Raw genomic sequence first — 26,558 nt, forward strand, 5'->3', positions numbered from 1 at the left:
AAGAAAAAAGAAGGAGAGGAAAAAAAAAAAAAAAAAAAAAAAAAAAAAGAGAGCCCCGCGTACCGAAAAAAAAAAAAAAAAAAAAATTTGTATAAGATTTCCTTCCTCCAAAGTAGTCTCTGGCAGTTGGATTTGGGGGGCAGGGGGAGGGAGAAGAGGAAATATTTCCCCCAGTAAAGCAATCATATAAATAAAATTTCTGTGGGCCATCCCAGAATACAGCCACCCTCCCCACCCTCCATGAAGAAATGATTTCCCTCTACTATCTGGGCTATGACCATGGGCTAGTTGTAAGAAGAACTGAGAATGACAGCCAAAAAAAAAAAAATCACCTCCTAGTCTCTTAGATGGGGGCGTAAGAGAGGGTGGACTGAAGGGTCGAAATGATAGGCGGGTCCCCCAAAGGGATCATGGGATGAGGACATTTGAGAAACACAGGTCCTGTTCCACCTCCCTGGACACTTGTGCATGTCCAGTCCAACAGGGGTGACTCTGCAAAGCTGACCCCATTTGGAGACCAGCTTAGACTAGAAGCATATTTTAATTGCTCAATGAACTTTTAGGGTATCACTCATTCAAGTAGTTCTAACACCAAAGGACCAGGGGCAATCGGATATATGCTTTGGCACCAAGCTCTTCTTCTTAAATATTCCACGGGAGCCAAAAGTCGCCGACTTCGGAACCCAAAGTATCAAAAGAAGTTGATATCACAACTGCGTGTGACAAAATAAATTTATTTTATAACCATCTACTGGTCTGAAATTTCTAAAGATGTTTTGCCTCCTGGTTTTGGTGAGAGAAGTAGCTATATCTACGTTACACCTGATTCATAACATGCAGATAAAATGGGTAATCAATGATCAAAGAAAAGGAATCTATTACAAATGAGATTTTCACTGTGAAACAAGTGAATGATGCTACTCTTGGTTTGACTACTAAGAGGGGTAATGTTATCAGCAGTTCTTGATAAGGTGAGATAAACGAGAATAGATGTTCAACTTTTCTCAGCATCACCAGACAGGACACTGCCGTACTTTTGTGGATTTTAGTTGCCTACGACCCTGAAAGTAGAGAATGTGTTTTATTCATCTTCATATCGCCCAGGGAGACTCACTCAGTCCTTAGGATTTAAGGGCTCTAGGATCTGAAACCATTTGGTGGTATTTCCTGTCTTATAACTGGGGTGACTAAGGGCCAGAGAAATGAGAAACTGAGTCCTTAGGACGGTCCTGGCAGAAGAGGGGATTAGAACCTGGTCTCCTGATGTCCAGATCCCACTCTTGAAGACATTTAATCTAAGCTGACCATGTGTCCCAGTTTGTCAGGGATGGTCCTGGTTTGATGCCTATGTCCTAGCTCACTTACTAGAGGTCCCATTTCACTAGCATAAGTGTCTGGGTATGGATGAAAAGTTCCAAGGTTATCGTAATTATATAATATTGCCTTCCCGTGCCATAACTGAGGGAAGAGTAGAAATGCTGCTTCTCCTAGACTTAGGTGGTAATCTGAGCCCTGCTTCTTCATCCAAGGCATGACACGCTTTTAGAGACAATGAATGTGTACAAAATAAAGGGTTTGAATTAGTATGATCACCCTTCTCTCCCATCAGAGCCTGGAAGGGAGCCTCTGAGCTAACAATGACCTCCAAGCTTCTGGCACTGCCACGTGGCTGCCAGTACGGAAGGTGAGGTTTCAATGTAATGTACTCATAGGGGATATTTGCAGGCAACTGTTGCTGGATTACACAAGATATGTTTGTCCTGTGATATAAATTCCCATTGTGAAATTATGAATGTCTGAATTGGTCACGTCAGTGGCAGTGATGAGGTGAAGTCATGGGGCGTTGAATGAAGCTTTGTGTTTGTACGTCACTCTGCACGCCTCCCTGTGCCAGCCTGCTGAGGGGTTGAGTGGGCCCTCTCTGGAATGGCCCATTCTCCTTCTATGCTGAGCTCTGGGCCGGGTCAAGAGCGACACACTCTTACATTGTACTGTATCCCCAATTAGGTAGCATAAATCACTGGGGATGTAATACTGGATGTTTATAATTTCACTTAGCAAACTTCCCCCCCACCCCAGGGCCAGATCTCTCTGTATATTAGCAAATGCCCATATTAATGTGTTACCATTCACGATATAACTGTATTGATCCTAGAGATAATTCATGTTAAGCTGTAAATACATTCTTTCTACCTCTCTAGTTAGTCCTTTTGTCACCAAAGGCACCCATATATCTGGAGGTCTGGGGGCCAGCAGCCTCTTCGTATCACCTCCGTGCCCAGCACAGCTCTTCTCACGTGATCCCACCTGACAAAGACCCATGCTCCCTTCTGTGCGCTCTCATGCGAGAGCAGGCAGAGGACCAAGGGCGCATACCAGGATGGTGTTTTCTGGCTGACAGCTTGAAGGAACCGTCCCTGAGAACGCGCTACTTTTAAGGGCAGGTCTGAAGCAGAGCTACCTGATCTACAGGGTGATGCAGCCCTTGACCTTGGCCTCATTAGCTCCATCCTTTTACCTACTGAGCTCACCACGGCCCACAACGTAGCACTTGAGAGCGCAGCTCTTTAGGGTGTCGGTGGTGGTGCACGCGCATTTCCTCGGTGGGAGGGGTCCCTGAGAGTGGCCAGCGTTTTCTGCTGAGTCACTCCTGCCCACGAGGACAACAGCAAACACACCTACTTGCGGGTCAGATCAGGCCAAGCAGAGAGAAGGAAGGAGCTGCCATGAGATGAGACCATCGACCTCCCATCACAGCTGAGGATAAACCGGGAAACAGCAGTTCCAAATGGGATTTTTTTTTTTTTTTTTTTTTTTTAAATAATGAGCAAAAGAGAGAGAGTGAAAAACGAAACAAAACAAAACAGCCCATCACACACCTTTTGTGTGTGAAGAGGCAGGCTAGGCAATCTAATTCCTGCCCTAATCCTAAAGCCTCAGTAAACCCACCGCCTCTTCTCTGGAGTAGCTGTTGGCTATCACGCAAACAGGAAACGCACAGGGCAGGAAGGGTAAAAGAATGGAGAAACCCAACTGGGGTGGGGGGCAGCTGCTAAATTCAGCAGAGGTAGAGCTGGAGGAAGACGGGATGAGAGGCACAGGTGGGGAGACCGCAAGAAGCGCTTGCTTACTCTCCATCACGGAGGCAAGGGGACCTGCTGTGAGAAGCTGGGCACAGGGAGCAGATGCCGGTCGGTCGGGTGCCTGAAGCCAGGCTCTGTTCTGTGACGTGTTAATTAGGGAAACACGGAACGTCTCATTTTTAAATCTGCCAACAACAAAACAAAAACAGTCCTGCTCTGGGGCATGTTCAATCAGCTGAAGGAAATGCCCCTGAAAAAACCCCAGGGGGTGTAGGCCCCTCATAATCTGGTCTGAAGGACGAGTTTAAAAGAATTACGTTGTGTGTCCCCAATCTGGGCAGAAGGATGTGGACGAAATGCTCCCCAAGAGGCACGGTGCATCGCTGTTCAAGAAAACAGGAGCAAAGCAAGCTTCTTATACCCCATTTCTGTACCCAAGCACCTGCTGTGGAACTCTGCCCGGGGCCGCAATTCGATTCTGGTCTTCTGTTGTGTTTTCTACCAACGCTTTTTGATTAGGACCACTGTAAGTCACCAGAGCAGAGCAGTGCATGGCACACCTGAACTAAGCACTCACAGTGAGCACGCTGCAAGACGCTGCCTCCGGTGCACGAATACTAGACCTCCTTGGTCCCCCGCAGAGTTCACAGGGTTTGGGTTTCTTTTCTTCCTTCAGCTTAGGTTACCCTCTGTTACCCTCACTCCCCACTGTTTCCCTCCACAGCCCGGAAATCAAAGTCCTCCACGTCCTGTTTCTAATCTTACCTCCTTAGACTAGTTCTGCAACAGCAAAATGTTGATCATTGTTTGTTTGTTTGTTTGTTTTTGAATTTTTGGTTGCACCCCATGGCATGTGGGACCTTAGTTCCGCGACCAGGGCTCGAACCCGCGCCCCCTGCATTGGAAGGTGGAGTCTTAACCACTGGACCGCCGGGGAAGTCCCTGTTGATCACTGTTGAGGTAGGGGGAGGGGATGGATCACAGGGCTTTAGTTAGTTTATTCTATTTGGGGTCTGTTTGAAATTTTTCATAATCAAAGGTAGGGGGCAAAGAAAGGTAAGTTCTATAACCCAAGTCATGGGTTGCTCTCTATTCCAAGGACTCCCTCCATCCTGGGTCCTCCAGGGACGTTCTCCACTTCATTCCTGCGTATCAGACCTTCACAGAATCCTACAGACTCACCTCCTTTATGAAGCTGAGCCTGCTGCCTGTACTGGCTGTAACCTCCCATTCCACTGTGTCTTTATAGCACCTGTCATAATTATTCTTTGACACTTACATGTGTATCTATCCCATTTCCTCTCCTAGATTGTGAGTTGCAGAGAACCAGATCTTATTCATCTCAGCATCTCCCCCAGGGTCTCAAACAAAATCAGTACCCCACAAATGCTTGTTGAATGAAAAATGAATCACATGAATAAGAACGACGTATCAAAGGAACAGTAGAACCTCTGGGATTTGGCTATGTCTCAAGCAAGGAGAGAGAAGCCTCCTAGGTACCTTCTTCGTGGTTCTGATGCAGGATGACTTCCGGCTGCGTGTGTATCGAGTTTCCGGGGTGGAAGAACGGTGAGAAAAGAATCCGAGGTTTCCTCTGCTTCAGAATATGCTGAAGGAGTTCATAGAGCACATCACCTGGATAGAAAAAGGAAAGAAAAATAGGGAAATGGGAGTGTTTTGTTCAACAACTATTTGCTGAGCTTTGACTTTGTGCCTGGCACTGTCCTAAGGACACAGTGGTGTCCACCTATCCACGTGGAGCTTATAGGGGACAGGATGTGGCACTGCAACTCAGGTCAGAGCCATGCAGGGTTTTTTTTTTTTTTTTTTCCTATTGTTATTGTCAAGGTATAATCTGCATTGTCTTCAACCTTCTGTAGTAAGAGGTTTTTTTTTTTTTTTTTTTTGAATTTTTTTGATTATGAAAGTCATATACAAAAATAAGTATAAAAATGCAAGAAGACAGAAAGAAACAAAAATCACCTATAATCCTATCCCTAAGAGACACAAGCCTGTTAATACTATCTACAGTATTATATGGTCATAGAATTAGAATCAGGCTTATCATAGTTTAGTATCTCTCTTTTTCCCTCCACATTATTTAACTGCTTTAGTAGCTGCATTATAACAGCCTGTCACAGGGATGTACCAGACTTTATTAGAAACTTAAATTGTCCCAATTTATTGCTACTATTTTTATAAAAAACATCCTTTTCACATCTGTATTTGCATTTCAGATTATTCAAAGAAGAATTACAAAGTCATTAAGGATGAAAAGTCTTAATGTTTCAATGACAACTCATGGCTTCTTCATAGAAATCTTCCCAATAGAGAAAAACATGCCTTTCTGATCTACCCCCCATCCCAGGCAGGAAAAGAATAAACGTGAAAAAGAAATTCACAAGTCCGGTCAGAGGTGCTAACTATTAAAGATACCCTATAAGAAACTGGCTTATGTTCTGGGATGCTTCCCTCTAAAAATACACACAGGCACTGCTCCAAGGTTCCACAATCCCTAGAAAATCATCTTTAGATGTCAGCACCTCGCAGAGGATGGTAGGGGCTGGCCTGAACTGGGGGCCTTCTGTCCTATTTGGTATTTGAAGTGTCCACTGAGTTGTTAATTAGCCAAAAAAGCTGTCTTGGTCTTGTCCCTCCCCTCTGGCTTAGATCCAAGTTAAAAAATGCAGGTGGGTGCCTCAAAACCCCTTAGGGGTGGGTGATTAATCTTTAAAATACCACAGGCTTTTCTAACTGTTGCCCACGCCCTTCCACATACAGATATGCAGTCAACAATTGTACCAAACAGTGGGCTTTTGTCTCTAATTTTAGCCACTTTTAACAGATACTTTAATTAACAACTCAATTTACTGCGTATTTTGGGCTATTGCTAAATTATTTTTTTTCCTCTTCAACTCAGCCTGAATCTGAGAAACAGTCCAAATGAATTCCTTTGTTTCTGCAAACTTCTGTGCCTTTTCTATTGGTACCAAATATAAGTTCCACGATGCCCCGTCCTAAGTGATTCCTGAGATGCCCTGGCGTCTTTCCTTTGATTTTGTTTCTTCCTCTACCTTTGAATTTTGGTCGTTATTAATATAACTTACTGCCACTGTTTACTACTGTGATCAAATAGAGCAAAAGACTTCTAAGAACTGAAGACCCCACGTCACTTGGGTATTTCCTTTTAGTGAAACGGGCGAGGAACCGCAGAGGTGTTCTGAACCCAACTTAAAAACGTTCTGTGTAAGGTAGACCCGTGACACATGACTGCCTTTGGAAGGCTTCGGAGCTCATCTAATTCAAATCCAGTAGTCATGGTGATGCTGTCTCTGATGAGATGAGGATACAGAGCCTGAAATACAGTCCTATTTTAATGATTCATATTTTAATCGCTTACAAAAATAAGTCCCTAATCAACATTTTGCGTCTTGGTTTAGTGTAAATGTCTTCCTGAACTTTTCCGAATTTACATGGCCTTACAACGCTGGGTTCTATCCTGTGGGTTTGAGCGATGCTTTACACCGGTAGTAGCTGAAGAGAAAAACGAAAACACTGAAAAAAAATGGGTCCCTGATGATACTAACAAAAATGGTCAGTTATTAGTGTACCCACTTTGGAAGGGGAGGCCAGGAAATACAGATGCAGTGTGCGTGTGGGTGTTGGACTCTGCTGGTTTGGATGCGGGCTGGTGTGAGAGGAGGGCCCGGCAGCCAGGGCTGGAGGACCAGCTCCTGTGCATCAGGCGACCTTGAGCAGGTCCCTGAACTTCTCTGCCAAATGCAAACATCTCCCTCAGAAGAGGATGTCGTGAAGCAGGGCCTGGTGCACGTCACACGTGGTCCCTCCTTGGAGGTCACTCGGGGGGCTGGAGGAGCTCTGGGTATGGTGGCTGGAGAGTGGGCAGGTCACTTTCTTTTCTGTTTCCATTTCTCTACGTGCACAGAGAAAGCGAGGCAACAAAGTGGATGCCCTCTACCTTCTCCAGGCCTCAGTTCCTCATCCGGAAAATGGCGATACTGGCAGTATTTACCTCCCAGGATGCCTGTGAGGACTTGATGAGGTAAGTGTGATAAGCTCATCACAGCACCGGGCAGTGAGAACTCAGCAAGCACCAGCTGTTGTGTGACCACCGCTGTTCCTGCTATTATTATGGATATCATTCAAGTGGTTTAGGACAGACCGGTAGACCCCGAAGGAGGTCTCAGGAGAACAAAGGAAGACTGTCTGGGTCACGGTCAGTGTTATGTTCCCCCTTCAGAAATGGCAAGGTGAAGTGAGGCCATCCCCCCACTGGGCTAAGCCTGCCGCGGGGCTGATATGTGCTCTGCCCCATACTCTCCCAGGCCTTCTGTACTGCCTCTCCCCAGCCTCTCAACCCAAAGCTGGCGAAGGGAGCCCAGCAGAGAAGGCTCCTCTCTGAGTGGAGGAGAGAGCTGGAGAGGGGCCCGTCAGGCAGAGCTCTGCCAGTTCTTTAACTCAACCACAAAAACTAGTAAGGTAACACTCGTAAGTGGCACCTGTGATAGCTGGCTAATGGGTGGGAGCCTGGGCCCAAGGTCCTGGGCCAAGAAAAAACTTAATTCTAAGACTGCAGAGTATGGCCACAATTGGACCAGTCCACCCACAGACATGTGTCCACGGCAACCAGGAACTCAGTTGGGGAAGGAGGCTGGCTTAGCACAAACGCATCGCTACTCTGGGGGGAAAACCAACCCACCGTGTGTGCCCTGTGTGTATGATTGGCAGGAAGAGTTGTGTGCCTGGTAATGGCTTGGAATCTTAGAGAGGATTCTATAGGTTTCCTAGATGGACTCAGACTTGTGATCAGTAAAAGTACCCTGCCTTCTCTTCCCCTGCCAGGAAATAGCTTCTTTGGCTGAGTACTTCCGTGATGGGTAGCCGGCCACAACGTAAGCAAACCATTTCTGGACAGCTCTAGTCGACAGAGAGTTCTTCTGTTGAATTGGAATCTGGCCTCCCCTGCCATCTCGTGTACCTCGGTTCTTAGTTTTGGTCTCCGGAACGTGCATCCCATCTCAACAGTTTCCTAAATAAATAAAGACGCTCCCCCACGCCATCCTCTTCCATCTCCACTGGCCCCCGATTCCTCCGATACTCAGTTTTCTTGCTACATTCTTAAAATCTTCTTATACACAGGAGATCACATCCCAAATGTGATCTTAACAAAGAGATCTCCGGAATGAAGAACAGATTTAAAAAGAAGTTATGGGGCTTCCCTGGTGGCGCAGTGGTTGAGAATCTGCCTGCCAGCGCAGGGGACACGGGTTCGAGCCCTGGTCTGGGAGGATCCCACATGCCGCGGAGCAACTAGGCCCGTGAGTCACAACTACTGAGCCTGCGCGTCCGGAGCCTGTGCTCCGCAACAAGAGGCCGCGATAGTGAGAGGCCCGCGCACCGCGATGAAGAGTGGCCCCCGCTCGCCGCAACTAGAGAAAGACCTCGCACAGAAACGAAGACCCAACACAGCCAGAAATAAATAAATAATAAAAAAAGAGAAGTTATATTTATTTGCCTGCTGTATAAAGACCACGAGCCATAGCACTATATATCTAACTAAGCTAATGACCACTGGCCAGAATTCAAAGGCACTGTTCAAAAAACACTTGGCTTTTTCAACTCTTGATAAATCTTCTCTGTCTTCCCAGAAAAGAAATAACTCGTACTAACCATAAAAGATGCTCCTATTGTACTAAGCAATGAAATCAAGGCTATTGTTTAAGGGATAACAGCTTTTGCTGGTTTCTCCATATATCTTCAGGCATACACACATGGTTCATGTACCCACACGTACATGCACAAGTGGATTTGCCTCGAAGCTAGTGAATTTCAGGGGCCTTTATTTGTATAGTCCCATGAAAGGAAACCTAGAACTATGTGCTCTCAAATTATAAATTTCAGGTCCCCAAAACCCTAGATATACTCCTAGGTGCGCGCACACACGCGCGCACACACACACACACACACACACACACAGAAGAGAAACCCACAAACTAAACACACATACAATTTTGTATCAGTGATCTTGATGTTAAAAGTCAGGCAACTACTTTGAGAATCCTGAATTCTATGCTTTTATTTGCAATTTGTTCAAAACGAACAGTAGCGAGAGTGAATAAAACTGCTGCAAGTTGCCTTAGCAAAGACTAGTGTCTGATGACCAGGATCATAAAGATGCTGTTTAGGGGGTTAAACATATCTACGTTTTTTTACTTTTTTTTTTTTTTTTTAACATCTTTATTGGGGTATAATTGCTTTACAATGGTGTGTTAGTTTCTGCTTTATAACAAAGTTTCTTTACTTTCAGAAGAAAGAGCTTGGGCTCTGGAGCAAGGAAGTCCCAGGTTTGAATCCTGATTCCTCTAGTCAACAGCTGCGTGCCCTGAGGCAAACTACTTTTCTCTTTGAGCCTTAGTTCAAGGCTTAGTTAAATATTCTTTTGTCTCAAATGAGAAAAATGCCCAGACTCCGCAGGGCTGTTAAGAGGATTAAATGAGATAATGTGAACAAGTGCCAGCCACACGTCTGCCCTCCTGTGCACTCAGGAGATGGTACCCCTTGTGATTATGATAATTATTAACAGATGTGTCTCCAAAAAATCTGGAAACTATTTGCTCTGCTTCAATATTTTTGTCTTTAAAGGACATGTATAAGTTTCATAAAGGAACATTCATAAGAATGGAATTTTTTTCCACTTGACATCATTTCATACAGATATTTCTAGTTCATGGTTTCTTTCTCTTCCCTTCTAGTTCACAATGTACCTTCAACTTCTTTCTATAGGGTTCTTTTCTTTAGCATTTAAGCAGCCTCAAGTGTTTCCTGTCTTCACACACACACACACACACACACACACACACACACACACACACACACACACACACCTCTGTCCTCATCTTCCCCTCCGGGTGCTGTTCCTGTTTCCCTCCTCCCATCGCAGCCAAACTCCCTGGGGAGCTGTCCAACTCTGTTATCACCACACCCCTCTCCGTCCACTCCTCAGGGCCCTTTGGTCTCCACTCCAACCCTCTCTCCAAAGCGCTCTCTTGCTGAGGTCACCTCCCTGTCATCAATCCCAAAGGGCAACGGTACTTGGGGACTTGCTGCCTCTCAGCAACATCATCACCACTAATCACTGCCCCCCCCAACCCCGGCCCTTAGAACACCCCTCGGCTTCAGACGGAGACATTCTCCGTCTCCTGATTTTCTGCTCTCCCTCCTTCCCCAACCTTTAAGGCTCCCAGATCTCTCATCGTCTTTCTCCCTGGGTAATCTCATCCCCTCCCATGGCTGCAATCAGCTTGTCTATGCTAAATCTACTCCAGCCAGACCTACCTCCTCAACTCCAGAACCTTCACTTACCTCCTACATACGTCCTCTTGCATGTCACCCGGGCACCGCGCATCTTATGTGTTCGACATAAACGCCTTTACAACCCACGTGGTGTTTCCTAGTGCAGTAAACGCCCAGCTGATTGGGCCAGAAACTCAGCACTCATCCTTAACACCTCTCTCCCTCTTATACAACATCTAATCGGTCACCAAGACTTATAGACTCTGTCTTCTAAATACTGCTTGAATCACCCCCTTTTCTCTGCTGGTCCATCTTAGTTTAAGTCACCGCCATTGCGCCTACCTGCCAGCCAAGCCGACGGCCCTACATCCTGCTTCTCACCTCTGTACTTTGTTATGCCAGTCTCTGCTTCAGACCCTGAATGGCTTCTACCTGTCTTTAAAATAACATGTAAAGTGCTGAACATGATCTGCAAGGCCCTGTATGATCTACTGAAGAAATAATAAGTGACTCAATGAATGGCCGTAAAGTTACAGTGTATTCCTCCATATTTATATTCTCCGCATTTTTTTTTAGCAAGTCTCCTATCGGGGGTGGCTTGGGCATTTCCAGTTTTTACCATTATAAATTGAATTGCTAAGGGCATCTTTTTTGTCCCTCTGTTGGATTGTTTCCTTCAAATATTTTCCTAAAATGGTGTTATCAGTGAAAGCGTTTGATTAGTTTTCAAGTTCTTATTATACACTGCTTGTTCTCCAGAAGACTGGGACCAGCGCAGAGTGTCATCTTCAAGACCGTCCAGAGCCTCTCCCCGAGGCGTTTCACATCGTTTAACTTCTTGGGTTCAGTAGGTTTAAAGCAGAATCGTCACATTATTGAAACTTTGCATTTTTCTGGTGATGATTTACTATGTACACCTCCTCCTACAAAGATTATCTAAAGTAACACATTCTTACATCTGCAGACTGTACTCTTTTCTCTTTCTCTCTCTTCCGTTTTTATTCAGAGATTTTAGTTTCCTTCTGACCAATTCTTTAAAAAATAAATAAATGAAAGCATGCACAGTATGGGAGGGACACTTTTCAGATTTGTCAGAGAAAACTCTCTCTGCCGGTCCTCTCTGCCTGTGATAGGTTCAAAATGAAGTCCGAGGCCTCGGCTCCTTCAGTTTCATCATAAATTCCACAGTGAAAACACCAACGCAGACACAGGCCTGGGGGATCCCACTGGTGGCCTAACAAACATTCCCATCATGGGATGGCTTGGCTTTCCAACTCTGCTCTATCTTAGTTTCCAAGCATTCCATTCAATCCATTTTTGTAGGCTGCTTGAATTACAAACATTTTAATTTAATGCTGAGTGCCTTCTGTGACCGTAAAAATAAACCTACTCTTTTACTTAGGAAAAAACATGTGAAATTCAGTTGGTATCTATGTCTTGGACACAGAGATCTTAGGGAAAAAATGGGAGCAGGTTGTGGGAAAATTTGAATATTACATTTAAGAGGAGAATACGTCACTTAGAAAAGACATCTAGTAAGACAACTGCCTTTACCTGGATACAGAATATAAGGTAAGATAAAGCAAAGAATAAGCTTGTGAGAAAATACAAATACCGTGACATAAGAATGCACTGTTAATTAAAGGACGTGTCGTATGTTTTACATGTTAAAATATGACTCTGTACAGCAGAAAGATCAGTTATCGCCACCATTTTACTGATAGGATAACCTAAGTTCTAAGAAATGCAGTGACTTTCCTGTAATTGACTTATCTAAGCATTTCTCCGATGGGTAATACACATATTTTTCGCTTGTTTTGCTCAAAGACACAGCAAGGGAAGAAAGAAGCCACTCTGGGTGTCTTCAGTCAAGGGTCATGTCTGCTGGAACTCCCACACTTCAGGGCTAACACTCCCCTCTGTGACCCACGCCCTCAGACCCTGTGACTTGAGTCTAAAATAGCCAGTTGATTCAGCTACTCAATTCAGCAAACCACCCACCATTGCTTAATAGAGATTAATAGGCAAGTCGGTTTCCAAGGAACTATATGTAGATAAAGACTGGTATTTTCACTTTAAAGAAATTTCAAAGAAATTTTACTATATTTGAAGATCACAAGCAAAGCATATTTCCAAAGACAAAGGTTCTGGTGGGTTGGAGAGGTTTGTAACATCACACCACAGTACGGTAAAAACTGATTTACTTAGTAAAACCCCAATTCACTTTTTGCTGAATTGGCTTGAAGGAACTTTGAAAATATGTTTGTTTTGCTTTTCGCTTTTTTTTTTTTTTTTTTAGCATTGATAGAAAGTCTAACATGAATTAAATTAATAACTTTTTGTTCATTTAAATAATGGATACATAAATACGTTCCACCTGAATAACTCTAAGTAAAAGTTAGTATCCGTGCTAACTTGTCTGTTCCGTCTTATTAATATGTTTTCACAGTCTCAAGGTGGTCAAGAAACACATTAGAGTTATTCACTGTAAGACATTCATTGAATTCATAAAATTCAGTGAAATTCCTTTGAATTTAAATCATCCCAGACCATTTAATAATATGGTAACTACCTAGTCGCTCAAGGACTAGGTAAAATTACCCTGTCCGGGTGACATTTTATAAAGCTAAGATTCCTTTACATTTTTTTCCTTAACTTTGAGAATGTCATAAATATGTCATCCTGTTGTATCCTCTGATTGAGAGATTATTTCAAAAAATAGATCCCATTTATATTCAACCTTGACATCTTCTGTTTGGAGATGATATTTTAAAGTACATTCTAGTACATTCCCTATTTTATTCTAGCGGTTGAAAAGGGAGGACCTTTGTCCTGGAGGTGGACACGGTAAATGTAGTTTGTTAAATTGGTCAAAGAATGCGGAGTTCAGAGAGGCTACCATATTTGACTTAAGGTATCTCGATAGTTCAAGTAACTACAATTCATTGAGCTCCCGTTCTCTCCTCTCTACATTTGGAACGAGCAGTGTCAAGGAATGTTATTTCCAAACACAGAAAGCATAAGTCTGGGTGAGGCCAGGCAGGAAATGTGGCTGGGAGGAAGCTATAAACATCCATTCGCGGTGATGGGCCGGCCACCAGGTGCTTTTGCTTCATTCTAGCAGCCCCATGACTAGTGAGAAGCTGCTGCTTTGTCGTAGGCAGCAAAAAAGATCCAAGGAAAGACAGGAAAAAACCGGGTGAAGTCTAGGTTTTACAAGGTACACAGGTCGAAGGAGACCAAGTTCTTGAATATTTATTTACTGCCTGTAGGTGGGAAGTTGTAATGTTTATTGGAAGCCTAACACTTTCAGTGGTTGAAGCTGGGTTGACCTGTTCAGAGTTGAAGGGAGTTTAGGATCCCCTTGCTGAAAATCCCATTTTATGGATGAGGAAAATAAGGGCAAATGAGGTGATGTGATCTGCGGAAGAGCCACGTGTAGAACCTGGGCCTCACGACATCTACACCAAAGGCAAAAGCAAAGCCCATGTCAGAAGAAGCAGCACCAAATGTTACACCTGAGAGAGAAACAAGGTTTTCTATTTATACCTTGTCTCTATCTAAGGAGAATGTGAGCAGGTATATATCACGCCCTCATCACGCTGCTGGCTGGCTACTTGGTGGGAAGGGTCTTCTCAACTCCTACTTAGTTCTGTCTTCCAATCCCTCTGACAATTCTCCCCGGTTTGTGATAAGTTTTCTCATGGCCCCTACTGGCAGGCATCACCTTGACATTCTGTCCATGGCTTTCTGGTTGATGCCTTAATTAAATTACCTACGGCGTAAATTTATGCTCAGCTTGATGTAATGGGGATGATACTCAAAATGATTATTCCCAGCTTGGCCTGGCTCCTGTCTCAGATTCTGCAGAACAGGACGCATCTTCCTGGATGTCCTGGCATCGCTTGGCCAAAATGCCGGAAGTATTACTATTTTGGTGTCACTGATCCTATTCTGGATTTCAGCATCTTGCATGAGGACCGTAGCAATAGCACTGTATCTAGCTTCCCTGCTTTTAGCGACCCAATAAATCCACCCTATGCACTGATGGCAAATGTCTGTACCAAAGGGAGAGCTCCAATCATATCATTCTCCTGATCAAAACCTTTCAGCGGTTTCCCATTACCTGCAAAATAACATCCAATCTCCTTAACCTGGGCTTTAAGGCACTCTCAGCTTGGGTCATAATTTAACCAATATTTATTGAGTGCTGACTGAATGCTGCACTAGATGCTGGAGACATGGCAGCTTAACAGGACACAGCCCTGTCCAAACTGAACTCTCTACTCCGGGAGAGGATACGGATTAGAAAACAATCACATGTAATACAGTGTGTGACGTGTGTGTGTGTGTGTGTGTGTGTGTGTGTGTGTGTGTGTGTGTGTGTGTGTGTGGCGTGTGTGTGTCACGTGTGTGTGTTGTGTGTGCCACATGTGTGTGGCGTGTGTGTGTGTGTGGCGTATGTGTGATGTGTGTGTGGTGCGTGTGTGTTCACATGGGGGCGAAGGTGTTTGTTGAAGCTACCAGGAGGGCACAGCTACTGAATTTAATGCTCTGAGATAAAAGAGGACCCAGACCGAAGTAGGGAGAGGTGGAGGAAAGGAAGGTGGGGTGGAATCAGGGATGCAGGGATGGGAGCCAGAGCAAGCATTCCTGGAGAAAGTAGCAGAACTTGAGACATGAAGAGGCAAGCAGACAGGTGAGGGGGGTGGTGATGAGTAACGATGAACAGTGTCTAGCTCATGTGGCCTCCTCTCTGAGTTCCTCCTCCACACATACTGGCCTCAACACCTTTCCTTACCTACCTCTTGCTCACCTTTCAAAGCTTTCAAAGTGTGGCTCCACTACCACACCACTGAGCCTCACTGGACAACCCAACTGGAAATCATCTCTCAAGTCCTTCAGCCCAAATTTCCGTCCTCTGATGTGGAGCTGCCCAGGGAACACTCACGGAATGAATTTCTACTGCCCCCTCCTAACCGTGGCTACGGCATCACGCCCCGACTATCGCACCAGCCTTATGCTGCCTCTTCCACCCGTAGGGGGGCTTCCTTACCGCCACCCAAACACACTAAGTTAATGCTGCTCCAGTGACCCACCCACTCAGTTCCATCCTTCACGTCCCAGACCAACTTCACTCCTGCTTTCTTGAGACCCACCCGACTCTGCTCTCTCCTTCCCCAGCTCCCTGCGCCTTCAGGTTCAGTGCAATCCTGGCTCCAACTGGACAGCAGGCTCCTGTCCAGCTTCCCACGTGGCCCACCCGGCAAAGACCTGACAAAGTGGCAAGGGCGTACTGACAGGTTTTGTGTATCTTCGCTCCCAGCTTTGAGCAGAGAGAACCTAGTTTCACGAGGAAAGCTGAGAGGTCACCGGAGAGAAAAATAAATCAGCAACAAAAAGGAACACCTGAGATATGGTGGGGGGAAGGCAGATTTACAAAGACTCTGGGAGGAAAGCGTGCCCAAGGTCTAAGTCAAATCAAGTTAAAACACATCACTATGTTTTCCTCTGTTTGCCTGACATGAGTAATTTCTCCGGAACCCTAAAGGGTTAGAGCTCTTTTCCTCCAGATAGGTAACTTTGCCCCTTTGAGTATAATCTTTGAGTTTCCACTGGAACAGAAAAGGGAAGTGTTTTTGCATTAAATTAAAAGGAACTATTGAGGTTCCTTTTAGGTTAGTTTTATTTATTTATTTATATCATTGTTTGACGGTTTTCTTATTCTGAGGCTATAGAAAGAATCAATGATTGAAGACCAAATGTTTCGGGTAGGTTTGTGTCCCTTATGAAACCATGGCAATGATCTGTTTTTCAGCCTTAATTTAAGTTTTCAAGTTTCCATTAACAACTATACTTCTGGGGGAACCTTCCCCTTTATCATTTCCTCATATAAACGGTTCTGCTGCAATTGGGAAAAACTGGGGCGATACTGTTCCATACACACCCTTATCTTACCCTCTGTGATGGGGCTGTTTCCTCGTGGCGGTTAGCTAGTGTATTAACTCCCGGCCAGCCTCCAGGAGTAAATCGGGGTAAACGTAGCTGGGCACAGACCTCCTGCAGGACCCCTGCCCTCAGTCAAGACATGGTCTCTGCCAGACAAGTTGCATCAAAGTGGGGCTGGCGGTGAGACTTGACAGAGGGAGGGCCCATCAGTCCTTGAATAACTGCCCTCAAGAGGCAGAAACCTGAGACCAAAGTTCCCCTTGGACATATGGAGTTCCCAAATCCCTACTTCAAAATATCCATGAAGTGTGAGAAATGAAGTTGGAAAGTATATTTGAAACCTTACCCACGTCAGGAATACACTTTGCAGGTACAAAAGCTCCTTACTGAATGAAACCTTCCCATGTGGGTTCAGGAGCCCTTATTTCGACAAATCTTTCTCGTTAGATGCGTTGCTTGTATCTTTCAGGGGTTCTACAAGCTACAAGATGCATTACTTCAAAGAATTCAGTACTTGTAAAGGAAATCACTTGAAGCCCTGGGCATTTGTTTCTAAACTTGCCTGGGCTACTAGAATCTCCACCTTTCCCAGCCCTTCTCTCTTGTTCCCTCGATTCTTCTTTCCTTTTCTACTCCTCCTACCTCAGCAGTGCTCATTCCCCTGCCTCTGCTGTCTTTTGTTATTTGTTTTCGTTTTCTTTGGCTGCACCATGCGGCATGTGGGATCTTGGTTCCCCGACCAGGGATCAAACCCACGTCCCCTGCACTGGGAGTGTGCAGTCTTAACCACTGGACCGCCGGCGAAACCTTCCTGTCTTTGTTTTTAACTGAGCAGTTTGCAATCTACACTCACGCTCAAGCATCTCTTGTAAAAGTCTTCAGAATCAGAAGCGAGGCAGAGAGAGAGGGCCAGAATGTATTTTCTTCCTTATCTGGTGGTGCAATGAGATCCCTTAAATTCTAGGGTCTATAGGTCCGAACTGGGTTACTTCTAACCTTAAACGTTTCCCCCGGACCCGGAAATTCTTCCTCTTCTTCCCTCAAAGTGGCCTAGGTCAGCAGGATCTGTCCTCTACTAAGCTGGGTCACTGTCCTTGCGTTCACGGTGTCTTGATGTGGAGATCTCTCGGGAGGCTAAGTGGTGACAAAGGCCAACTCTGGCTACCAGACGTTCCAGGCTGAGCCCGTGTCCGGAGCCCAGACCCTCACCTGAATGAGGAGACCGGTAGCGAAAGTCCTCTTTGGTCAGGAGCAGGAGAGCTTTACCATTCATCTCGAACGTGCTGCTGTCAATCGGCCTTAGAGAAAACTCATTTTCAGCCCACTTGAGCCACTGGGCTACGTCATCTCTGCTCCAGTACATTGGCTGCAAGCCTGTTGGAGAGACAGCAAGGCAGAAAGAAAAGAGAGAGAGAGAGAGAAAGGTCTTGTCAGTTAGACAGTTGAAATAAAGGGCAAAGATTTCCGAATGGTTAACGAAATTGAGTCTCCGTATCCGAAGAGCCCTTAGGTTCCACTCTGAATCCCAAGTAAAACTCAAGCTTCATGAGTGGCAAAGTGCGATATCAAATGAACTTTTTATTTAGAGGCAAAATGGGGGGAAAAAAAATCCCTTTTTATGTCTTTAAGGAACCGTAGGTCTCACAGCCCTGTCCTTCCTTGGCCAGCTCCAGCTCCAGGGGTGTCCGGATTCCAGGTCTGCCCTGAAGGTGCAGCTGTGGAGTGGGCCTGAAGCACCTGAGGGGGGGCTCAGAGTCATGACAAATGTCAATGTGCTTTGGAGGCGACTTCAGAATCAGAGCTGGGGTGGGAGGGAGGGAGACGCAGGAGGGAAGAGATACGGGAACATATGTATATGCATAACTGATTCACTTTGTTATACAGCAGAAACTAACACACCACTGTAAAGCAATTATACTCCAATGAAGATGTTAAAAAAAAAAAAAAAAATCAGAGCCGATCTGATTGTAGCCCAGCGTCCTTTCAAAGTGAGAATGTTCCAGAGCGGGGCTTGACCTTCCAGAGATGCCAAATAATGAAGTGTTCCCTGAAACTCCTTCCCGGAAGAGCAACGCACTCGCCTCTGGGAAGGTATCAGGCCAGCCTCTGGGAATGAGAGGGCAAGGTAAAGATAAAAGGCCTCTCGCCTGTTTACTGTACTCGCTGATGTCAGAACTTCCTGGCACTTGAAGTCTGAGTAGGGCAGCAGTGGGTGAAAGGGAGCTGAGAGGATGGCTCGGGCTGGGTCTCTGTCTGGAAGCCTGACTGTGAATCTATGTTTTTATTTGATTTTGCAGTTGTGGGAAATCTCGGACATATCATTCAAGTGGTTTAGAACAGTCGTTATCAAAGTGTGATCCAGGGACCCTTCAGGGTTCCCAAGACCTTTTCAGGGTGTCTATGAAGTCAAAACTCTTTTCATAACAGTATTAAGAGGTTATCTCTGCATTTTTCATTCTCATTCCTTCATGAGCATATGGTGGAATTTTCTAGAGGCTACACAGCATGTGATATGACAGCAGACATGAGCATCCATCCATTTTCTATGAAGCTAGACATTAAAGAGACTTGCAAAAAGGTAAAACAAAGAATGCCACGCTTTAATTTTTTTTGGTTTTGGAAAATATATTCATAAATATATATTTATGTTAACATTTACTTGGCTTATTTTTCAGTGAGTTAACCAATATTTTTATATATATTATAACAAATACTTAAAATTTTCAGTTTTAATTTCCAATATGGTAAATATAGATAGATATAAGCCACATGAGCAAAGCTCTTTGGGGTCTTCAACGATTTTAAAGAATCAAAAGAAATCCTGAAACCAAGCTGTCTGAGAACTGAGGGGTTAGGAGAAGCTAGATGCTCAAGAGTGCTTTATTCTCTAAAATATCGTATGAATTAATAGTTCAAATACAACAGAATCAGTGTTTGCTAAGAGGAGCGTCAGTCTCTCTATTTAGTTACTTCAGCTTGCTAAGGAGACTCTAAGTGTGTGCTCTGACAAGTGTCCTTCAGTTTGATCCTGGAAAGAAGCACCTTTCATCCTTATGTCAGGTATGACAAAGAACTGTCTGGTCTATTTGGATGGGCTGCTTTTCCTCCCGGGTGGACTGGGGAATGGAATGGCTCAGATGCCCTTGAGAAGATCCAGGGCCTCTGGGCATGACAACTGGCTCTGTCTTCCAGGTGGCTTCTTTGCAAAGTCTAGTTTTAAAGAATGGCAGCTGGCTTCCTTGGACTCTGGGGAAGTCTCTTTGAAACTGGTCCACTGTGTAGGGCACCAGTAAAGCACTATGGGCACTGAAATAATTAGAGATGGGCATTGAGAGTTTTTTCCTTGGTTTTTAAGTTTTATGATTTTTTTTTTCACGTGAAGAAAGGGGCATTGTAAAATAATAACGTGTAGTATGTTACTGCTCTATGATCTTTAGAATAAACACAGCCACTAAAGAATTCAAGGTTTTGTTTTGGACTCTTGACTGGGCCAAGAAGCAATGCCTATTAAAAATGGTCCTCGGCTTCCCTGGTGGCGCAGTGGTTAAGAATCCGCCTGCCAATGCAGGGGACACGGGTTCGAACCCTGGTTCAGGAAGATCCCATGTGCCGCGGAGCAACTAAGCCCGTGAGCCACAACTACTGAACCTGCGCTCTAGAGGCCGCGAGCCACAACTACTGAGCCCGCGAGCCACAACTACTGAAGCCTGCGTGCCTAGAGCCCGTGCTCCACAACAAGAGAAGCCACCGCAATGAGAAGCCCATGCACTGCAACGAAGAGTAGCCCCCACTCGCCGCAACTAGAGAAAGCCTGCCCGCAGCAACGAAGACCCAACACAGTCAAAAATAAAATAACATTAAAAAAAGAAAAAAAAAAAGGTCCTTGGGACATGGATGGACTTGGAGGCCCTTATGCTAAGTGAAAAGGTAGAGAAAGACAAATACTGAATGATATCACTTATATGTGGCATCTAAAAAATACAACAAACTAGTGAATATAACAAAAAAGCAGCAGACTCACAGATACAGAGAGCAAGCTAGTGGTTACCACTGGTGGGGGGATGCAATATAGGGGTCGGGGGGTGGGAGGTACAAACTACTGGGTGTAAGAGAGGCTCAAGGATGTATTGTACAACATGGGGAATATAGGCAATATTTGGTAAAAACTGTAACCTTTAAGAATTGCATTTTTAGGGACTTCCCTGGTGGTACGGTAGATGGGACTCCATGCTCCCAGTGCAGGGGGTCCGGGTTTGGTCCCTGGTCAGGGAACTAGATCCCACATGCATGCTGCAACTGAGGAGGCCGCGTGCCACAACTAAGGAGCCCGTGAGCCGCAACTAAGAAGCCCACCTGCTACAACTAAGACCTGCTGCAACCAAATAAATAATACATTTTAAAAAATTGCATTTTTAAAAAGTTAATAAAAAAAAGGTGCTTGGAGATAGGAGGTATCCCAGCTCTTCCCAATGACCTTGAAAATGCATATCTGGGATCACCGTGAGGTGTGTGTGTGGGGGGTGTGTGTGAAAATGGTTCAGCAAGACCTCGACTTTTGAACTGGTTAAAAAAACCAACACAAACCCTTAGAGTTGACTTCCTACACTCAATGGTGTCACCTCTGAATGGGAACAGCAGAGTGATTAGTTATTAGGGACGTTTCCCTTCTCCTTCACACTAGAGGCAAGAGCACAGCCAGCCCTTAGGGGACGAATGTGAGGACCAGACAAGCGGGGCCCAAGGAACTGCCTTGGGGCAAGAGGGCCGCAGGGCAGAAGATGCTTGGTCAGAAACAGGAAAAAGGACGGGGTAGCTTATTGGAAGAGGGAGTGCCAAAGCAAATACAGAACCGAATCCCGCTCGGGAGGGGAAATGAGAGTAAAATGCTGAAGTTTCTGCAGAGAAGACACTGAAGTGAGGGAGGCGGGTGAGAAGGGGGTGGGTACACAAGTAGTAATTTGAGGTTCTTTATATTCTATGGAAGAAAATACGCATGAGTAATCTTTTCCCTAAATACAAGAAGAGTCGCACACTCCAAACAGCCCTGCCGGTTAAGAACAACTGTTTCTCTTTTCACTTCCCATTAATTTCTCCCACAGCCCAGCCCCCCAAGCAAGCGGAGCCATCACGTGGAAACCCCCTCACCAGGGACCTACTGAATGCTTGTGGGCTAAGGGGACCTGGCGAGTCTCAGTCCGTCCCGGGAACACCATGGCAATCCTAGCAGTTTTACAAAAGTGACCCCGACAGACTAGGCTACCTGCTGGAGGTCAGGCGTTAAACTGATCAGAATCACGGCTCTTCCAAAGAAAGAATGCGGACACATTCACCGAGCCGAAAGAGGTTTGATAAACTTTGGTGTTCAAAGTCAAGTCCCACTGCTGTACCCTTTTCAATTCAATAGAATAAAAAGGTCCTGGTGTAGAAGCGCTCTGCCATTCTAACTGAGGAAAAAGAAGCCTCCTTTCCTCAAACCTCAGGGCCCTAAGGCCTGGGTGTTACAGCTTTGGATGGAGAAGTCACTCCCATCGAATCAGGACCATTTAATTCACTTAATGGTCACCCAGCACCATTTTGAACACTTTATAAGTATCAGTTCATCTGACTGCATGCTCACAGTAACCTATGAGAGAGGGTTTCAGTTGATGAAACTAAGGCCCAGTGCATTTAAGGGATTTGCCCAAAGGCATACGACCACAGTGACCAAAAAAACAAGAGGAGCTGAGATTTCGAACCCAGGGCACCAGGTTTCCGAGTCTGTGCTCTTATCCACCACATTCTGCTGACCCATGTATTTCCCATCCAGATTCAGAATACAGATTGATTTTCAACATCCATTGGGGACTCCGAAAAGACTGAGTGAATTGAATCCTGCCCCTCTGGGACTTTGATCCTGGGAGGTTTCTCAAGTTATCAACAGACTAAAAATAGAGCAAAAAACCCCCTGTAGATCCCTGGAGAAAGAGATTTATACGTGGGAAGAAGAGGGAGGTGTAGGCGAGACTCTGCTTTTAATGCATCCAGGAATAAGGCTCTACCGTCACTAGCTACTTGCTCACAGGCACTTGCTGTGCACACGCCGATCCTGCGTAGACAGTTGCTAGTGTAACAGAACACGAGCAAGACCAGGGAGGAACGCATCACATGTAACTTGTTTTACAGTTACGTCTTGCAATGTTAGCTCAACAAAGTTGGAGAATATACATGTTAATGATCACCAGTAAAGAGAAAAGAGAGAGAGACCGTTATTCCATACCTACATTATGCTATTCCCTGTGCACGTAACAAGCCTGTGAAAGCCACCCTAAGACCTGCATTTTTAACGCCAATTAATTTTACAGCGTAGCTGAGAAGGATTTTGCACAGAAGAAATGAACTGCTATGATTAAGAAAATTACTAAGAGTTCCACCGCACTTTTCTTCCCAAGTGGGTCAAGTCAAGTTCATGGGGCCGTACCCTTCAATGACATACCCAGACCCTTAAACTTCCTTGTGATAGCTCTCCAATTCCATGTTCAAAGAAGCAGCCACATTCATCAGTACACTCTTAGCCTTGATTCAGACTTTTTGAGTTATGTTTAAACTAACGACGGAAAGCATGCTGAGAGATAGGAGCCTGGATTTTATTCCCAGATCTGCCATTAATTAACATGTGATGGTGGGTCGGCCACTCAGTTTCTCTTTGGTTCAGTGGCTTCATCTGTAAAACGAGGGGCTTAGAGTATGTGATCTCTCTTCCCTTCTGGGTTTAATATGGTCAAGACGCTCCCATTTAACTTGAATCCTAAAACCCAAAGAATACAAGCAGCTGGGACCCTTTTTCTACAGAGCTACTCCGTGCTCACGACAATGACCCTGAGATTTTGTAACTTCCTGAAGGCTCCTCTGAATCACGGAAAACAGATAAGTTACTTTAAATAGAGTTTGGTGCTTACGAGTATTTTTTTATATTCTAATTCTTGGAAAAGTTATAACCCGGGAACGGCAATAATAAACAACATTTTAAGAAGGTGTTTTCATGTGTATGACCTCAGGCAATTCTCCAAAAAGCCCTGTGAAACCCACTGTCGTCTCATTTCAATTGAACAGATGAGGAAACAGGGGCTCAGAGTCATTAGAGGATGTTGCTGGTTTGCGTAATACCCAATTCAAGCTCTTTTGCTATAGTAAACATTCATCAAAAACACCCTTTATCCTGAATGTTCTGTGTACACAGGGAACTGGCTGCAGATTCTGTGGCTTAGAGGACAGAATCACAGAAGACAACTCCCACTGCCTCTTATTCATTAGGCAGCTGAAGCTGGGAAAATTAAGAGATTGAATCAGGATCAAGCTGCCCCAGGTTCCCTGACCCTTTCCAACCTCCCACGGTGTCTCATAACTAGATTCGATGACACTGAACAGTTCCGTAACCCCTGACATAGTGAGGAAGGTTATCACTTCCTTGCTTAGTCATCTTGCCTTAAGATTAAACATCCTTCATTGGTCCAAACAGAAGTTCTGTACTGCCGTTTTTAAGAGCCTTACAGGCCTGCCTGCCTCCTCTGGAGATGCTATTTGGCTCCCATTGCTAAAAGTAGTACCAGAAGCAGGGCTAGAACCCTTCTATCTCTGGACAATGTTTTTGTTCATCATAATAGCTAACAGTTACTGAGCATTTACATGAGTCTTCACTACAACGATTATTCCTTCTCGTTTTGTAGAGGAGAAAACTGCCACACACAGTAAATGGAAATGGTGGTGCTGGGATTGAAAACCAGGCCCCAACTCTTAACACCCCACCACATGGATTCTCCAGTTGCCCTCCGTATCGAGGTTCCACATCCAACCAACTGCAGATCAAAAAACACTCAGAAAAAAAAATCCAGAAAGTTCCCAAAAGCAAAACTTGAATTTGCTGTGTGCTGGCAGCTATTTACATAGTGTTTACATTGTAGTCACAACAAATTACATAGCATTTTCAGTGTGTTAGGTATTATAAGTAATCTAGAGATGATTTAAAGTATATGGGAGGATGTGCGTAGGTAGGGTATATGCAAATACTACACGAGTTCATATAAGGGACTTGAGCATCTGTGGATTTTGGTATCTGAGGGGGTCCTGGAACCAATCCCCCCATGCGGATACCCAGGGATGTCTGTAACAGCAAGCACTTACCAGCATTTACTGTGTGAAAGGCACTGTTCTAAATGCCTTCTGTATGCAACTCATTTAATCCCCACAGCAATCCTGTACAATAGAAACATTCACTATCCTCATTTACAGAGGAGAAAACTGGAGCACTGAGAAGTTAAGTGATGCAGCCAAAGTCACATACCCAGTGGAAGAGCCAACATTTGAACCCAGTTGGTCTAGCCCGAAGTCCATATTTATTGACTCCTTGCCTCTCTGTCTAAGGTTATTTGGTGTTTTGGCAGGACATCAAGTTAAATTCAGGATTTAAAAAAAGAGAGACAGAGAGAGGAAAAAAAAGTTTCAGTGACTGTGTGAACTTTCACAGTGGTTAAACATGTAGGCACAGAGCACCAGCACGGAAACTCTACCTCCCAGCTGTGTGATCTCGGACAAGTTTCTTAACCTCTCTGTGTCTCACTTGCCTCAACTGGAGAATGGGGACGACTTTCAACTTGTGAAGCAAGTGCCACTGAATCATAGATGACATGCTTGTCAAATTGGCAGATGACATAAAGCTAGGATAGAGTAAGATGATACAAATGATGATGATATACAATACAAAGGACAGTATTTGGCATAGAGCAAAGGCACTTAATAGTTATTTACCATTAACATTTTTATAATCTCCCTACCCTGCACATATACGGCTGCTGTTTGGAACCCAACTGTGAGAATGTGTATTAGTCAGTATTAGATTTCATCTTGCTATCTTCCATCATCATTCCAGCCTGCAGCAGTCCCTCCAGATTTGGACCCATCTCTAGTATCATCAATACTTTGTAGCTTCACGTCATCTGTGGCTTTGATTAGCATCTGTCACCTCAACAGGTTACTGACAGAGTGCTCATTAGGTGAGGGCTGACATGAGAGCACCCTGGTGACACACTAGCCACCTTCTTTCAGATGGAGACTGATCCAGTTATTGGCTCCGTTTGGGTACAGGTGTTCAATTATCAACGCATGTAAATACTCTGATATTTGGACTACATCTTTCCAGTTCAGCCATAAATGGAACCACCTGAAATTCAAATAAAATGCTTTCTTGATGTCCAGAAATACAATAACTACAAAAGTTAGAGCAACCTTATTGAAGACGATGAAGAGAAGGGGCAGGTGGTTGGTTCCTAAGGGATAACTTTTTCCTAAGTGCTTATAACATATATGTTTGAAGATCTCTCCTGAGTTTCATCTGAAAGTTATAACAGGTTCGCTGTTTTTAGTCTGTACATACTGCCTTTTTTCCTTTTTCTGCTCTGAGTGTCAGGTAAACAATGGCTCATATTCTTTCTTTTAGTGCCTCTTCCATTTCCCACAATGCTTAGGGATCACTGTCAGTGGCCTTTCACCCTTGTAAGTTCTTTATTCTGGGATGTCATCTGTCTGGGCCAAGAGCCTTGAATTTATTTAGAACAACTTAGATTCACTTTTACAATCAATTCACCCATCTTGGGCTTCAATTCCCTCAGGTCAGTTTGTACTACCTATTTCGGTCTGACAATTACCCTCCTTGATGGAAGAGAGGGAAGAAAGAGAGAAGTTGCCCAGTTTTGTTTTCTGTTTGCCACCCAACCCAAATCTGCATGCTGATACCGTGCTTATTCTTTTACTGCCCCTCCAAACACAGTTTTCTAAAGCATCTCCCATAGTTTTTAGCTCACTCAGTTTTAACATTCTGGATCTAAAAATGTCTCCTTTATATGTTAAATTGTTTTGTTGTTGGGGTACAGTTGATGTATAATATTATATCCGTTATAGTATATAGTAATCCACAATTTTTAAAGATTATACTCCACTTACAGTTGTTATAAAATATTGGCTATGTTCCTTGTGCTGTACAATATATCCTTGTAGCTTATTTATTTTACACATAGTAGTTTGTATCCCTTCTTCCCATACCCTTATATTTCTCCTCCCCGCTCCCCTCTCCCCACTGGCAACCACTGGTTTGCTCTCTATATCTGTGAGTCTGCTTCTTTTTTATTATATTCACTAGTTTGTTGTATTTTTTAGATTCCACATATAAGTGATATCATACAG

At 44.5% G+C, this 26,558-nt stretch overlaps 1 protein-coding gene across 1 annotated transcript in view; it reads right to left on the reverse strand.

Moving 5' to 3' along the window:
* The window catches only part of ETV6 (ETS variant transcription factor 6), a 243,749-nt gene that overhangs the window by 29,484 nt on the left and 187,707 nt on the right, over positions 1-26,558 (reverse strand). The window contains exons 3-4 of the mRNA XM_007469341.1: positions 17,556-17,720; positions 4,584-4,718 (exon numbers count right to left, since the gene is read on the reverse strand). Of these exons, the coding sequence (XP_007469403.1) occupies positions 4,584-4,718; positions 17,556-17,720 (300 nt within the window). The remainder of the gene's footprint in view (positions 1-4,583; positions 4,719-17,555; positions 17,721-26,558) is intronic.

This window comes from Lipotes vexillifer, unplaced genomic scaffold, assembly GCF_000442215.2.
Source record: "Lipotes vexillifer unplaced genomic scaffold, Lipotes_vexillifer_v1.1 scaffold395, whole genome shotgun sequence".
In the NCBI taxonomy this organism is placed as follows: Eukaryota; Metazoa; Chordata; class Mammalia; order Artiodactyla; family Lipotidae; genus Lipotes; species Lipotes vexillifer.